General features: G+C 44.4%; 1 protein-coding gene across 3 annotated transcripts in view; it reads left to right on the forward strand.

Annotated features, from left to right (window-relative positions):
- The window catches only part of LOC119966203 (cytoplasmic dynein 1 intermediate chain 1), a 377,588-nt gene that overhangs the window by 256,761 nt on the left and 103,174 nt on the right, over positions 1 to 17,653 (forward strand). For all 3 annotated transcript variants that reach the window (XM_038797532.1, XM_038797534.1, XM_038797533.1), the window contains exon 12: positions 394 to 507. In XM_038797532.1, the coding sequence (XP_038653460.1) occupies positions 394 to 507 (114 nt within the window). The remainder of the gene's footprint in view (positions 1 to 393; positions 508 to 17,653) is intronic.

Consider the following 17,653-nt stretch of genomic DNA (forward strand, 5'->3'; position numbering starts at 1 on the left):
CATGCGAATTTGAAGAAAAGCCAATTTCTGAAACCCAATACCTTGAGGGAAAATCTGAAGGATAGGGTTGTATGGAACAAGAGGACAAGTTATGCGATATACTCACAAATAGCATCTGATGAATAACTTTGTTCAAAAATGAGGATGACAAATGAATTTTATTCAAGAACTTTAACTTGAAACTTTAATATGAAATTTAAATCTTCCTAACATTGCTTCCATTTTAGGTTTTAACTTATTCAAGGTAGCATGGTTAGCATAAAGACTGGTTTAGCATAGGGTTCAAATCTAAAGTCGCACCAAAAGATCAATATTATAAGGTTTATTTTCTCGATCTAAATTTATAATTGCACTTTTCAAAGGTTTTTCACCATTGTACTTGTTTTGTTTCAGCATCCTGTATACTGTGTGAATGTTGTTGGAACACAAAATGCTCACAATCTAATCACAGTTTCCACAGACGGAAAAATGTGTTCTTGGAGCCTAGATATGCTGACTCAACCGCAAGTAAGTTGTTTCCTGCACTGTTTTTTGGCTCTGATCAAATGTTACTGGTAATTAATTACCGTACATCAACAAAAAAAAACTTGTAACTAATAAGTAGCTTATTGTCATGAATATTTTTTTAAATTTATGTATGTGTATTTGTGTATGTGTATGTAAATTTATTAAGTCAATACCGTGAAAGAAATGTTAGCCGTGAGTGAAGAGATGAAGTGTGGAATGGTAAGATCCATTTTGAAGCTTTTGCAAGCCTGTGATGAGAGTTATCTTAGATTAACCCTGCACTTGCTCATTGTAACCATTCCCATGCTTATAACTGTGATTGTATGTCCTTGCAATTGGGCAGTTTTGTACTGGTGACTTCTACTCATTAAGAATAGAACTAAAACTAAAGATAAAATGCTTTTAGACAACAGTGTCAAGGATCTGAATTTTCATTCTTGAGGGGGATAGTGGGAGTCTGGAAAATTCCTAGCCTGCCTCCCTCAGAGAAAGTGCCTGCAAAGGCAGGATCTTCATTGCCAGGGAGCAGGTATGGGCCGGAGTCAGGCCAGCTGATGCAGGAAGAGGTTCTAGGGCAGCCACAGGCTGCTGTGTACAGAGACACATTGTTAAAATGGTCCACCTCAGTGCTCTTGGGATTCGTCTCAGTTAAAATAAAAATACAAAGGCCCTCTAGCCCTCCCCCCTTATACTTCCTCATCACCCACACACTCCCCACGCCAGGCTATGGACCCTCATGTTCATTAGGACAAGCTATAGCACTTCCATGCCAATTGACGCATTATACACTGTTTATAATTAATCCCATAGTGACAATATCTTGTATGTTAAAAAATGCTTTCAAAACGTAATTTATTCATTCATTTCTTTACACTATGTTTTTTTAAAAAGAGTAATTTCACTACCAGGCAATAATATGTAAATGTTACAAATCCTTTAAAGCATCTATTTCAGAAATCACAATCCCTCAAAACCACTTAACGTTTTGTAAATATACATTATGAAATTGATCACAGAGAGCCAGAGCTATTGAGCAATGTTTTCTCTGAGGCGCAGCTGTTTCAACAAGGGTAGTGGATTTTGGGCTCTCAACCAAAAATACATAATGAGGAAAGTAATGAATTAAGTTTCTTTTTACACTTCCTTCTATCACAAGATGGTTCATTGACCCACTATGCACTGTAAAGTGCCATATCTTGGCATGCGGGGTATGAGGATCCATAAAGGGTGGATGGAAGGTGGCACTGAGGACACGAGGGGCCATGGGGGTGGGGTGGAGAGCAATAGCTTGGCATGGGGGCATGAGGAGAACGTTTGGAATTCGGCTTTGAAAGGTTGACTCATGTAGACTAGGATTTACTCTGAGGGGCTTTGTACCATGACTCTTTAAAAACCTATTGTGACTCCATAAAAACTGCGGAGGAGTAGACATGCTTATGTCCGCGATGGAACCAGCCAGGTCAGGAGTGTCGGTTGGAGGCTTTTGACAGGAACCAGCCCACGCCTTTTAAAGCCACTCCCAAAAATCAGACAGCCCAGGAATGCAGTTGGGAATCCAGGAATATGAACCCATTCATCATTATTGAAGGCCTCCCGAGATATTCCGACTCGGTGAACATTCATTCCAAGATTTCCCTGGGCCTTGGACTACTGCGTGCAGTTCTGGCCGTAGTGTTATAAAAAGATATGGAGGTACTTGAGAGGGTGCAGAAAATATTCACAAGGATGATGCCAGAAATGTGTGGATATACATATCAGCAAAGGATCGACAGGCTGAAAAAAAGACTGAGGGGTGGCTTGAGAGAGGCCTTTAAATTTATGAACAATGATGTTTCCTCTTCTGGGGAAGAGCATAACTAAAGACCATCACCATAATGTCATCGTCAATAAATCAGTCAGAGAATTGAGAAGAAACTTCTTTATCCGTGATGACCGCATGGACCTTTCGACCAGAAGGAGTAGTTGAAATGTGCAGTGTAGATATATTTAAGGGGAAGCTGGACCTATGACAAAGAAGGCAACAGCGGGTTATTATAAATATAGATGAGAAAAATGAGGCTCGAGTGGAGTATAAATGTTGGCATGATCTGGTTGGCTGTTTTATGCCAAAGGGGATCAGAGGTTATGGGGAGGAGGCAAGAGAATGGGGATGAAAAACATATGTTTGAATGGTGGAGCAGACTCAATGGGCCGATTGGCCTAATTCTGCTATGTAATATTCAAATTGGTGATAGACTCCTCTTTTAACCAAGCATTTTGGCTTTAACAGTCAGCTCACACTTTCCCCAAGCATTCTGGAGCTGGTCAAGTGCACAGTAAGAAGAGCTTCTTCAGTGAAACTGATAACTGAGGAATTTCAGTCCTATCTAAACGAGAGGTTGGTGCTCACTACCTCTGAGAATATACTTTCACTGCTTGACAGCTGATTGACCACTTCTTTGCAGTCAGAAGCAGCCACCTGCTTTGGACGCACTTTGAGCTGCACTCCCCTTCCAAGACCGTTCACTGTGGCATGGGAGCAGTTTATGCAGCTCTACCGTGGCCTCCTGATGAACAAGACAGCAGGAGCAACCCGAAAGCAGCACTGCAGGTGCAGAACCAGCTGCCTACTCAGCCAAGTGCCACTCCACAGTGGAGAGAATGAACACACGCATCGAATGCTGAGGTGGCGGGAACCCCGCACAGTATTTAGAGGTAGAGGATCAGTTCATGCTTGTGCATGAGTGCCTAAGGAAACTCAGGCTTTTATAGCGGGTTTTTGCAAATGTCTGTAGCCTCCTGGAGCAAAACCTCCTTCCCAGTGGATTAGGCTGGCATGCATTGCCTGCAACTCTCAAAAGCCCCCCCTCTCCAGGTTGGAGGGAACACAATCCTGTTGCTGACTTTCTCAGTCATTTCCATTGCACCTGCTTGGTTTGAGTAGCTGGCCTATTTCTCCTGTGCTTGGCAAACATAATGTCAGCAAACCTCCAGGTAAATGTGCGACACCCCGGAAGCTGCTTTTACAGGTCTCCTGTCCATCCTATGGCTGTTCTAGTCTTAGAAATCCATGCCCAGTTCAGCCATTCTGACCCAAATTTTAAAACCGATTTGGGTCGTCATCTGGCCTGCCCTCTTTGGTCAGAAACTCAGAAGCATGATAGTAAGCAAGCTCAGTTAGAGGGCCACAGCAATTGCTGCTTCTTTGGCAGATTGGTCTTGATGGCTCCCTGTTGTGTGGAAGTCAGTTGAAATTAAATTCAGTAATGTTTGTAATATTGGCAGAACAAGAAGGGAATACCGTTGCTAGTTGATTGTTGTGTTTGGGAGCAAAATCATGCATGGACCCTCAACAAGCAAAAAGAGTGAACTGGGTTAAAACATGTTTATTGTTCTATTGGTCAAAAACTAAAAGACATTCTCGGCTAAATCTTCTCTGACATGAACCCTTTGTTAGATAGTTTCTGTATATTGACCCATGATACCTGGTGGTTACCTAGCAAAAATTAAATGCTTTGCATGCTCAAAGAATTACTGGCTTAAACTTATGGAACTTGAAGCACTTTAATGTTGCCGGCCCCTGTGTTGTTGTAGCTGTGAGTTTTTACATTAGATTTTTGTAAACTATATGTAAAAATGGAGATGAGTGAATCAGAAAGAATGCTAAATTATCTATTGAAATTTTAGAATATCCTCATACCTTGTTGCTGCTTTTCCAATTTTATGCCATTTACAGGTAGTTAAAGGCTCTTTTTGTGAACCTGTGTGTTTTATTGCAGTAGTTATTCATACTTTTATATGTTTCCCTTTCTGGTCAAAAGTAACTGATTTCTTATATTGAATTTTATGGAAAATTGACTTTAAAACTTGAAAGTTTTTAAAGAAGCATCATCTCTGGGTGTTTATACACTGGCAGATATCTCCACATAATGTGTAAATATTGCAATTTACAAATAATTAGGTTCTAGTGTGAGAATCTTTGAATGAGAGTGCATCTGTGAACTGAAGTGATCTACAGCAACAGCTTATATTTATATAACATCATTAATAGCTGCGGAGCAGGCTCAAAGGGCTGACTGGTTAGCACCTGCTTTCAGTTCATATGTTTTGTATATCTTAATGTAGTAAATGTTCCACGCTGCTTCTCGGGAGCATTATAAAACAAAGTATTGCACCAAGCTACATAAGGAGATATTCGGTCAACTGGCCAAAAGATTGGTCAAAATGATATGTCTTAACAAGTGTTTTGATGAAGGAAAGCAAGGTAGAGAGGTGGAGGTCTGTGAGCTTGGGGTATGGGCAACTGAGGTCATTGCACTAATGGTGGACTACAATTATGCATTGCTTTTAGTTTATTGATCCAATTCTTTATGGCCCCATAAAATATAATGACCCAGATCCCCTGCTCTCCAGATCAACAGAGGTACAGTTGGTCTACAGGGCAACTAATTCTGTAAAGTAAGAGGGGATGGAGGCTAGGGCAGTTGCATGCTCCTGTAGGATGAGGGTGGTGAGGGATACCTCTGGTGTCCCCGCTGACTATACCTGCGGGAAGTGCACCCAACTCCAGCTCCTCAGAGACCGTGTTAGGGAACTGGAGCTGGATGAACTTCGGATAATCCGGGAGGCAGAGGGGGTTATCGAGAAGAGTTACAGGGAGGTAGCCACACCCAAGGTACTGGAGAAGAGTAGCTGGGTTACAGTCAGGGAAAAGAAAAGTAACAAGCAGACAGTGCAGGGATCCCTTGTTGCCGTTCCCCTTCAAAACAAGTATACCGTTTTGGATGCTGTTGGGGGGGATGGCCTACCAGGGGAAGGCCCTAGTGGCCAGGTCTCTGGCACTGAGTCTGGCTCTGGGGCTCAGAAGGGAAGGGGGGAGCGTAGAAAAGCAATAGTAATAGGAGATTCAATGGCTAGGGGAATAGATAGGAGATTCTGTGGGCGCGAGCGAGACTCCCGGAAGGTATGTTGCCTCCCGGGTGCCAGGGCCAGTGATGTCTCGGATCGTGTCTTCAGGATCCTGAAGATGGCGGGTGAGCAGCCAGAAGTTGTGGTGCACATTGGTACCAACGACGTAGGTAGGACAAGGGGTGTGAAGGTAATAAACAAGTTTAGGGAGTTAGGCTGGAAGTTAAAGGACAGGACAGACAGAGTTGTCATCTCTGGTTTGTTGCCGGTGCCACGTGATAGCGAGGCTAGGAATAGGGAGAGAGTGCAGTTGAACATGTGGCTGCAGGAATGGTGTAGGAGGGAGGTCTTCAGGTATTTGGATAATTGGAGCGCATTCTGGGGAAGGTGGGACTTGGACAAGCAGGACGGGTTGCATCTGAACCAGAGGGGCACCAATATCCTTGGGGGGAGGTTTTCTAGTAGTCTTCGGGAGGGTTTAAACTAATTTGGCTGGGGAATGGGAACCGGATTTGTAGTCCAGCAACTAAGGAAGCCGATATTCAGGATGCCAAAGCACGTAGTGATGCAGTGGGGATGGTAACACTGACAAAGGAGAGTACTTGCAGGCAAGGAGATGGGGTGAAGTGTGTATACTTCAATGCAAGAAGTATCAGGAATAAGGTGGGTGAACTTAAGGCATGGATCGGTACTTGGGACTACGATGTGGTGGCCATCACGGAAATTTGGATAAAAGAGGGGCAGAAATGGTTGTTGGAGGTCCCTGGTTATAGATGTTTCAACAACATTATGGAGGATGGTAAAAGAGGTGGGGGGGGGGGGGGGGGGTGGCATTGTTAATTAGAGATAGTATAACAGCTGCAGAAAGGCAGTTCATGGGGGATCTGCCTACTGAGGTAATATGGGTTGAAGTCAGAAATAGGAAAGGAGCAGTCACCTTGTTGGGAGTTTTCTATATGCCCCCCAATAGCAGCAGAGATGTGGAGGAACAGATTGGGAAACAGATTTTGGAAAGGTGCAGATGTCACAGGGTAGTAGTCATGGGTGACTTCAACTTCCAAAACATTGAGTGGAAACTCTTTAGATCAAATAGTTTGGATGGGGTAGTGTTTGTGCAGTGTGTCCAGGAAGCTTTTCTAACACAGTATGTAGATTGTCCGACCAGAGGGGAGGCCATATTGGATTTGGTACTTGGTAATGAACCAGGGCAGGTGATAGATGTGTTAGTGGGGGAGCATTTTGGAAGTAGTGACCACAATTCTGTGACTTGCACTTTAGTAATGGAGAGGGATAGGTGCGTGCAACAGACCAAGGTTTACAATTGGGGGAAGGGTAAATACAATGCTGTCAGACAAGAATTGAAGTGCATAAGTTGGGAACATAGGCTGTCAGGGAAGGACACAAGTGAAATGTGGAACTTGTTCAAGGAACAGGTACTGCGTGTTTTTGATATGTATGTCCCTGTCAGGCAGTGAAGAGATGGTTGAGTGAGGGAACCATGGTTGACAAGAGAGGTTGAATGTCTTGTTAAGAGGAAGGAGACGACTTATATAAGGCTGAGGAAACAAGGTTCAGACAGGGCGCTGGAGGGATAGCCAGGAGGGAACTGAAGAAAGGGATTAGGAGAGCTAAGAGAGGGCATGAAAAATCTTTGGCGGGTAGGATCAAGGAAAACCCCAAGGCCTTTTACACACATGTGAGAAATATGAGAATGACTAGAGCGAGGGTAGGTCCGATCAAGGACAGTAGCGGGAGATTGTGTATTGAGTCTGAAGAGTTAGGAGAGGTCTTGAACAAGTATTTTTCTTCAGTATTTACAAATGAGAGGGGCCATATTGTTGGAGAGGATAGTGTGAAACAGATTGGTAAGCTCGAGGAGATACTTGTTAGGAAGGAAGATGTGTTGGGCGTTTTGAAAAACCTGAGGATAGACAAGTCCCCTGGGCCTGACTGGATATATCCAAGGATTCTATGGGAAGCAAGACATGAAATTGCAGAGCCGTTGGCAATGATCTTTTCGTCCTCGCTGTCAACAGGGGTGGTACCAGAGGATTGGAGAGTGGCGAATGTCGTGCCCCTGTTCAAAAAAGGGAATAGGGATAACCCTGGGAACTACAGGCCAGTTAGTCTTACTTCGGTGGTAGGCAAAGTAATGGAAAGGGTACTGAGGGATAGGATTTCTGAGCATCTGGAAAGACATTGCTTGATTAGGGATAGTCAGCACGGATTTGTGAGGGGTAGGTCTTGCCTTACAAGTCTTATTGACTTCTTTGAGGAGGTGACCAAGCATGTGGATGAAGGTAAAGCAGTGGATGTAGTGTACATGGATTTTAGTAAGGCATTTATAAGGTTCCCCATGGTAGGCTTATGCAGAAAGTAGGGAGGCATGGGATAGTGGGAAATTTGGCCAATTGGATAACGAACTGGCTAACCGATAGAAGACAGAGAGTGGTGGTGGATGGCAAATATTCAGCCTGGAGCCCAGTTACAAGTGGCGTACCGCAGGGATCAGTCCTGGGTCCTCTGCTGTTTGTGATTTTAATTAACGACTTGGATGAGGGAGTTGAAGGGTGGGTCAGTAAATTTTCAGATGATACGAAGATTGGTGGAGTTGTGGATAGTGAGGAGGGCTGTTGTCGGCTTCAAAGAGACATGGATAGGATGCAGAGCTGGGCTGAGAAGTGGCAGATGGAGTTTAACCCTGACAAGTGTGAGGTTGTCCATTTTGGAAGGACAAATATGAATGTGGAATACAGGGTTAACGGTAGGGTTCTTGGCAATGTAGAGGAACAGAGAGATCTTGGGGTCTATGTTCATAGATCTTTGAAAGTTGCCACTCAAGTGGATAGAGCTGTGAAGAAGGCCTATGGTGTCCTAGCGTTCATTAGCGGAGGGATTGAATTTAAGAGCCGCGAGATGATGATGCAGCTGTACAAAACCTTGGTCAGGCCACATTTGGAGTACTGTGTGCAGTTCTGGTCACCTCATTTTAGGAAGGATGTGGAAGCTTTGGAAAATGTGCAAAGGAGATTTACCAGGATGTTGCCTGGAATGGAGAGTAGGTCTTACAAGGAAAGGTTGAGGGTGCTAGGCCTTTTCTCATTAGAACGGAAAAGGATGAGGGGCAACTTGATAGAGGTTTATAAGATGATCAGGGGAATAGATAGAGTAGACAGTCAGAGACTTTTTCCCCGAGTGGAACAAACCATTACAAGGGGACATAAATTTGAGGTAAATGGTGGAAGATATAGGGGGGATGTCAGAGGTAGGTTCTTTACCCAGAGAGTAGTGGGGGCATGGAATGCACTGCCTATGGAAGTAGTTGAGTCGGAAACGTTGGGGACCTTCAAGCGGCTATTGGATAGGTACATGGATTAGGGTAGAATAGTGGAGTGTAGATTAATTTCTTCTTAAGGGCAGCACGGTAGCATTGTGGATAGCACAATTGCTTCACAGCTCCAGGGTCCCAAGTTCGATTTCGTCTGCACATCCTCCCCGTGTGTGCGTGGGTTTCCTCCGGGTACTCCGGTTTCCTCCCACAGTCCAAAGATGTGCAGGTTGGGTGGATTGGTCATGATAAATTGCCCTTAGTGTCCAAAATTGTATGATTAACCTAGGATAAAAGTTTGGCACAACATCATGGGCCGAAGGGCCTGTTCTGTGCTGTATTTCTCTGTCAACAGAGATGGGACATGTCCTGGAAGATGCGCTACAGGACGCCTCAGAGGTTCCAAAGCGCTGACTGACTCTGTGGGAATTGTTCAGGAAGTTTGAACTTCCAATGGGCAATTCCGGTACTCCCTGGAACCCTACGAGAATGTTTCCAAATCTTCAGTTAGAGTCTGAGACTTTGACCAGTTCTGACTTACTTAATTGCTAATTACCCAGAAAATCTTAGACGGACAATCCTAGTGTAACTCCTGGGTAACTATATAACTCGCCCTACACTCCCCCACCCCCCCCGACCTGACTAACTGCCACTACTGGACTCCACTTGCATGCCCCATCCTTGACACAACCCCACCATCCAACGTGGCTAGTTCTCACCAGCACCTGACACCTGCCTGATTCTCACCCACGCCCCAACCTAACCTGACTATTTCCCCTGACCCAACCTGACTAGCTGCCATCACCAACCTGATTAGCCCACAAATTGACAACCCTTCCTGACCCAATCTGGCCAACCCACAAGCCACCTATCAACATCCCCTTACCCAGTCTCCTCTTCCATCCTATCCCCATTACCCACCCTGCCCCCTTATACCCCCACCCACTTACCCTCCCTGCCCCTTACTATCTCTCTCTAACTTTTCAAAGAAGTTTTGGGACATTACCAGAATATGGCAGCCTGTATCATGAAAAAGAGGCATGACTTGTCTTCCCCTACAATGGAAAGTAGCAGTTCTATTTCAGTTATGCTCCATATTTCTGAAGAGTTTGGGATTGGAACTTCCAGCAAGAAATGCAAAGCTCCAGTATCTCGCTCATCTATTTATATTCTTCAATAATGTGATATATCTTTAAATTATGTATTTAATTTAATTGAAAGCGTTTACACATCATGTTATTTGAAGAACTGAATTGCAAATACACACAGCAGAAATGCTATTGTAAACTAATGGTATGGAAATGACAATGCTTTCTGATAAAAGTATTTCTTCCTTTGACTTCCTCTCCCCATCTTTCACTTTTGTGTGCTTGATGGTTTTGTGTAAAATAATGTAATTTCAATGTATAGTGCATAATAAAACAAATCCGTGTTTGCTGTGCTGTCCAGTTTATTGTATAGTATTTTGCCTTTTGACAGACATGAGCTGTAATCTAAAATGTCCAAATATGCATCCGTCAAAGATGAACAAATGAAAGTCAAATGAATGTCATCAGTGTGTAAATTGTTCATATTAAATACCCTGTTTGAAGTGTACATCAAAACCACAAGACTATATAATTTTATATTAGAGTAAATTGCAGTTTGCAGCAATTGCTTAAAAAGGCCTTCTTGCTGAAATAGATCTGTCCTTTCAAAGCTGTGTCATTCAGAATGTATTAATTGATTAGTGAGTCATTGAAATGCTCACTTATGTTGTACAGGGAATTGCTGTAGCAGAGAATACAATTGCTTAATTTTTACACACAACACATCTGCTTCATATTCATGATAAATATATATTTAGTTAGAATGCACTGAATGTTTATAGCCCTACTCTTCTTCCACACTCTTCCACACTCTTCTCAGGTTTATTATCCATCTCTGGCAACCATGGTTTCAATTGTTGGGGCCTTCGGTTCTGGAATTATTTACCTAAACTTCAGAATATATATCTCCTCCTAAACCTCTCCTTAAAACCTACCCCGTTGACTAAGTTTTGAGTCATCTGTCCTAATATCTCTTTGTTCTCTGACATCAAATTTTGTCTCTTAAAGCTCTAGTGAAGCTTAGACTTATTAACTACGTTGAGCTATATATATGCATTTTCCTTCTTGCAGATTCTAGTAATGATAACATCCTGACCTTGCATTTTAGACAATATTGCCATTATGTTGGATTGCGTGGTGCTTGGCTTTGTTTCCATGGCAGCCTATTAAACAAAATACAGTTATGTTATTCCCAAAGAAACCTCTCACTTCAACAAATAGTATAATTATATGCAGTCAAAGGAAGATGTTTCATAGAATGGCAGAGATAATTGTACCTTCATTCAGCTGATAGTAATGTGACTCTTCTGATGAAAACGCGCCTCGTCTCTTCTACTCCTCTGGCACAATATTCCTCCCAACTCCCAATTTGCTGTATGCAGCCAATTTGTTGCATTGTATGGTCCTTTAATATTGGTGCGCAGGTGCATGGTTAATTTGTTCCCTGTGCAGCACATTTCTAACCTCTCATCTAAGGCTGACATCGGTGTGGAGATCCAACATCGCATCAAATCTGCGATCGCTATTTCAAATGGCTACGGTCGAGAGTCTGTGACAACCATGACATTCATGCTGACGTCAAGATCCTTGTGTACAAGGCTCAGAAACTTGGACTGCATACAGATGTCACCTTCAAGCCCTGGAGAGATACCATCCATGCTGTCTGAGACTGATTCTTCGCATCAGCTGGAGTGACAGAGATATTAAATTTAGTGTCCTTGAAGGAGCCAAGAGCACCAGCATTAAGGCCTTAACCATCCAAAACCAACTCCGCTGGGCCAGTCGTGTGCTTAAGATGTCAAAATCCCGATGCCAAAGCAAATCTTCGGCCAGCTCAAGAAAGGCTCCTGAACAAGAAGAGGACAAAGGAAGCGCTTCAAAGACACCATGAAGGCTTCCCTCAAGAAATGCAGCGTAGATGTCAACGCCTGGGAGACTCTTGATTAGAAGAGACCGACTTGGAGTAACCTCCTGATTGAAGGGACACAATTTTCTGAGGACCCTCAATGGCAAGAGGAGGCACGGAAATGGGGCCTGAGAAAGGAATACCAGCGATCTAGAGTCTCGGGACCGAGCACACCACCTGGAAACACCTGCCAAGTGTTCAGTCGGAGTTGTGGCTCCAGGATCGGGCTCATCATCCACGCAAGGACCCATAAAACCCATGACCAGTGACACAGAGTTTCTTAGGTGGACAATCATTCATTGGCGAGTGATTGCCGAAGAAGGATGCAGCCAGTTTATTGCATTGTACGGACCCTTCAATATTGACTCACAGCTGCGTAGATGCATGGTTAATTTATTCCTTGTGCCGTACATTCCTGATTGGGAACTCCCACAGTTTAGATGAATCACTTTTCCCCCCTGGGACACTCCCCCACACACACACTTTATTTCAACCCTCTATTCTTCTCAAATCCTCAGCTTTATCGTGATTTGAAGCCCCACCCCTACATCACTGGATAATTCTAATATTTTATGCTCCCTTCCCCCTGCACTGACCAATCCCTCCCTCACCTTCAGTAATTCTGAGTCACCTGGCCTTCTTTCCTTTGACTTTTCTGCCAGCCTGCCCATCCTTAACCTCTCTCTCCCCATGCAAACTCACCTGCCTGCATCCACGCTAGACCCTTGACTTTGTCATGTTATCTGGCATGTGTATTCCCATTGTCTCAATCGCAGACAAGACGGAGTCTGGTCACTTCATTATATCCTATACCAATCTTGTCCTCCCTCAACCCTCGCATCCTCCCTCAACTCTCGCATCCTCTGCATCCACTCTGGCGAAGAATCTATTCCCAAATTATGACGACGGTTTCAATTCCCAACTAGCCAGCCTTTGACGCTTTTTAAAAAATAAATCTAGAGTACCAAATTATTTTTTTCCAATTAAGGGGCAATTTAGCGTGGTCAATTCACCTAACCTAACATCTTTGTGTTGTGCGGGTGAAACCCATGCAAAAAATACCAAATTATTATCCGGGGAGAAGAGTGCTTTTATCCACAATAGTTCAGCTACTGTGATCTGCTCAATCGCTCCCTTTACCTCTGCCTATAGGTTAATTTGGGATGATTGCCATGGATTTTAGTGTGAAGTTATTCTTGAAGAAAATTACTAAATATATAGTTTAAGGGTTTTCAGTGAATGTGTATATTGTAACTTTTCAAAAAGTGTTTGATAAAGTCCACAAGAGATTTGCAAAGGGGTAGCATGCCTGATGAGTGGCGAACAGATAAAAAGCAGAATAAGAGATAGTAAATATTTCTCAAATTGACAATATTTAGTTTATGATGTGCCTCCTTTTTTTCATACACCTGTAAATCATTCTGGATAGCATGAATTTAATAGGATAAACAAACTACTTTCAAAATAAGGAGTGTGTAACTGATGGCAAAAAAATGGAAGACTTTGAGAACTGACACTAATCAAATGCAGTTCAATGTCTGTAACTACAAGATCAAAAGATGGCTAATTTCTTGCCACTTGTTAGTTTCTTGCCACTTAACTGCCTGGCTGAGACCATCTCAAACAAAAGAGTATAGCCAAACCCCTTTGACAGTCAAACGGCATTATCAATGTCAAATCTCTCACCATCAACATTCTGGGCATCGGTACCAGCTATGTAAATCCTGTGGCAGAACAGAAGATCAAAGGTCGCATATTTTGTGGCAAGTGACTTGCCTCTTGACTCCCAAAGTCTATCCACTATCTACAAGTGAAGCAAGGAATATGATGGAATATTTTCATTTGCTTGGATGAGTGCAGTCCAACAATCCTCAAGAATCTCAACATCATCTAAGACAAAACACTCCAATTGATCAGTACCCCTTCCATACCTTAAACCTTCACTCCTTCAACCCCTGGTGCAGATTGGCTGCAATATGTATGATCTATAAGATGCACTGCAGTAACTTGCCAAGGCTTCTTTGACAGCACCTCCCAAATCGAATACTCTTCCGTGTAGAAAGAATTAGGAAGCAGATGCATGGGATTGCCACAATCTGAAAGTTACACATCATACAAAGGGGGTAAATTCAGAACAGAAATGCGGAGACATTTCTTCAGCCAGAGAGTGGTGGGCCTGTGGAATTCATTGCCGCGGAGTGCAGTGGAGGCCGGGACGCTAAATGGCTTCAAGGCAGAGATAGATAAATTCTTGATGTCGCGAGGAATTAAGGGCTACGGGGAGAATGCTGATAGGTGGAGTTGAAATGCCCATCAGCCATGATTGAATGGCGGAGTGGACTCGATGGGCCGAATGGCCTTACTTCCACTCCTATGTCTTATGGTCTTATACTGACTTGGAAATATATTGTCATTTCTTCATTGCTGGTTAAAAATCCTTAAACTCCCTTTGTAACTGCACTACCTGCGTACATACACCACATGGATAGCAGCAATTTAGGAAGACAGGTCACCACCACCTACTTGGGCGCAAGTGGGGATGGGCAATAAATGCATCCCATGAATGAATTAAAAACAAATTGCAAACTCAAGTTAAGGTCATGATGTAAATCCAACCAGAGCATCAGATGCAGACTACCTGATGCCTGAGAAGAAGGTTCCCACTCAAATCGGCAAATGTACTTTGGGGCCTCACGGTAGCATGGTGGTTAGCATCAATGCTTCACAGCTCCAGGGTCCCAGGTTCGATTCCCAGCTGGGTCACTGTCTGTGTGGAGTCTGCACGTCCTCCCCGTGTGTGCGTGGGTTTCCTCCGGGTGCTCCGGTTTCCTCCCACAGTCCAAAGATGTGCGGGTTAGGTGTATTGGCCATGCTAAATTGCCCATAGTGTAAGGTTAATGGGGGGATTGTTGGGTTACAGGTATACGGGTTACGTGGGTTTAAGTAGGGTGATCATTGCTCGGCACAACATTGAGGGCCGAAGGGCCTGTTCTGTGCTGTACTGTTCTATTCTATTCTATACTGCAGTAAAATAGGTCCCCTCTAACGAGTTGTCTGGGCTCATGGAGCATGTGTTCGTTCAGAAGACCTGCATTAATTCCTGAGTCAGCCAGGTTCAAATGATTTGATTGCATGCAAAAAGCTGAGAGCTCAAGTATATTGGTATCCTTAGCAGGTACGTTCCTTCCCTGTAATGTGTGCACCCCTACTTCACCAAGTTTATGGAGGGGTATAATTATCAGGAAGAGCTTTGATTCTATAATATAGTGCATAATATTTGGCTTGCAGGAAATGGAAGTCGTCTACTCCCAAGAAGAATCGGCTCATCCTCGCCGTCGTCATATGCGCTCTGTGCACCTCTTTGAATTGGATAAGAATCAGTCTGGCGCATGACGAGGAAACATTAATCCTTCGCAGCGCCGCCTTCCAAATCCCCCCTCGCATCACCCCCCCCCCCCCCCCCCCTCCCTTCCCAATTCCTCCTCCCGAATAGCCTCCATTGATGCTTCATCTTTTTTGGATGATTCTGAACAGATATCGGAGATATTGCAATTCCCAATCTCGTCCTCCGATAAGAGCCTATCCTTTAGTCCTGGGGCGGCAACATTGGGAGCGAACCCACCTCCTTTCTCAGAAAGGCCCTAATCTGAAGGTACCTGAACCCATTTCCGTTAGGTAACTGGTAAACCTCTCACAGTTGAGTCAAGTCTTCAATTACTTTCCCATGAAACAGGTTCTCAAAGCATCTTATCCCCAGCCGTTCCCACTCCCTCAACTAAGCGTCTAGTCTTGCCATGACAAATCTATGGTTATCGCAAATCAGTTCCTTCATATACATGACCTCCATCCCGAAGTACTGCCAGCAGTGATTGCAAACCCTCAGTGTAGAAATTACCACCGGATTCGGTAACTATTTGTCGAGAACGACAGAGCCGCCAAAACCAGTGCCCTCAAGGTGGTCCCCTTGCATGAGGCTACTTCTATTCCTCCCCATACCGACCCTTGGTTCCCTTAGCCACATCCGGACCATGACAATGTTTGCAGTCCGGTAATAATATTGTAAGTTTGGGAGGGCCGTGCAACCCCCTCACCTATCTCTCTCCAAGAAAGCTCTCTTGATTCGAGGAATCTTCTCTGCCCACACACAACTCGGCTTGTTAAAGATCAATTTGGACAGGAAAATTGGAAGACTTTGGAATATAAACAAAAAATTCAGCAGAACCATAATTTTTACTGTCAGAACTCTCCCCTGAACCTTGTACAATAACCTGAGTCAAGGCCTTTGGCAACACATCCCACCACTTGAAGCCCTCTCTCCTCTCCTCCACAGTTCTCTCCAAATTTAACTTATGGAGTTGGGCCCAACCCCATGTCACATGTATCCCTAGGTATCGGAAACTCAACCTCACCAACGCGACCACACTAATCGGAATGGAGGTTTATTCAACTACCCTCTGGTGCTAATTGGGAGTACCTTACTTTTTGTCATGTTGAGCTTATATCCCGAGAAGGTGCCAAAGTCTTTCAGAATTTCCATTATCCTTCTGAGGCACTCCACAGGGTTTGATATGCCTGCCTGCCCCCCTCCCCTCCCCCCAGCTGCAATACCACTCCATTCCCTAGAGATCCAGAGAGCCATTGCCAATGGCTCAATCGCAAGCGGCAAAGAGCAATGGAGAGAGTGATCATTCCTGTCACATCCCATGTTGCAAGGCGAAGTGCTTAAAGCTGAACCTATTAGTTAGGACAATAACCTGAGCAGTCTAAAAATTCCTGTCTGAACCCAAACTGCTCCAGCACATCAAAATAGTGCACCCACTCCACTCGGTCGTACGCCTTATCCACATCCATCGACGCCACCACATCCACCCCCTTCCTGTAGGCATCAAGATAGCATCAGATAGCCTCCGTATATTAGCCGATAATTGCCTAGCTTTAATAAGCCCCGTCTGGTCTTCCCCAATCACATCCGGCACACAGCCCTCAATTCATGTGGCCAAAATCTTTGCCAGAGGTTTTGCGTCAATATTCAGCAGTGAGACTCTCATTGTTAAAAGCCTTTGTCCTTCTTTAGAATAAGTGAGATAGATGCCTGCGATAGCGCTTCATTGTACATTCGCACCAACCAAGGGACCCAGCAATGACACAGACCGCTTATAGAATTCGGCAGGCAGTCCATCTGTGCCCAGGGCTTTCCTGGACTGCATCGACCCCACACACACCATCACCTCCCACAGCCCTACTGAAGCCCCCAGCCCCTGCGCGCTTTCCTGTTCTACCCTCGAAACTCCAATCTATCCAGAAAGCATCTTCTCCCCTCACCCCCCAGTGGAGGTTTCGACGGCATAGTTTTCCAATAGAAAGTCTCAAAAATTAAATTTTTTGCCTCCAGATTTGTTATCCCCAGATTTGTTACTCCTTTTGCCCCCCTTTTTCCTCAACCTACCTATTTCCCTCACCTGCCGCCTGTTTGCCTCAGTTGGTGAGCAGGCATCGTGCTGGCCTTCTCTTCATATTCATATGCCACACCTCTAGCTTTACGCAGTTGCCTCATCGCCTTTTCGGTAGAAACCAGTTTAAACTCCATCTGGAGCCTCTGTCGCTCATTAAGTAGCGCCTCATCGGGCGATTCCCCGAGTATTTACGATCAACTGGCAAAATGATCTCCATCAGCCTTGACTGCTCAGCCAATTCCACCCTCAGCCTATGAGCATGGATCAAGATGAGCTCCCACTTCATCACAACTTTCACTGCCTCCCACAACATACCAGCGGTAACCTCACCATGTCATTCTGGTTCACATAATTACGATAGCCCCCTCTATCCTCTCTCCAAATCGTTATCTGAAAGAAGTCCTACGACCATTCTCCCCTGGGTAGGGGGGGGGCGCGGCGGCGGCGGCTCCCTCCCTGCCCATAGATCCACCCAGTGCAGTGC

Source organism: Scyliorhinus canicula, chromosome 5 (genome assembly GCF_902713615.1).
Source record: "Scyliorhinus canicula chromosome 5, sScyCan1.1, whole genome shotgun sequence".
Taxonomy (NCBI): domain Eukaryota; kingdom Metazoa; phylum Chordata; class Chondrichthyes; order Carcharhiniformes; family Scyliorhinidae; genus Scyliorhinus; species Scyliorhinus canicula.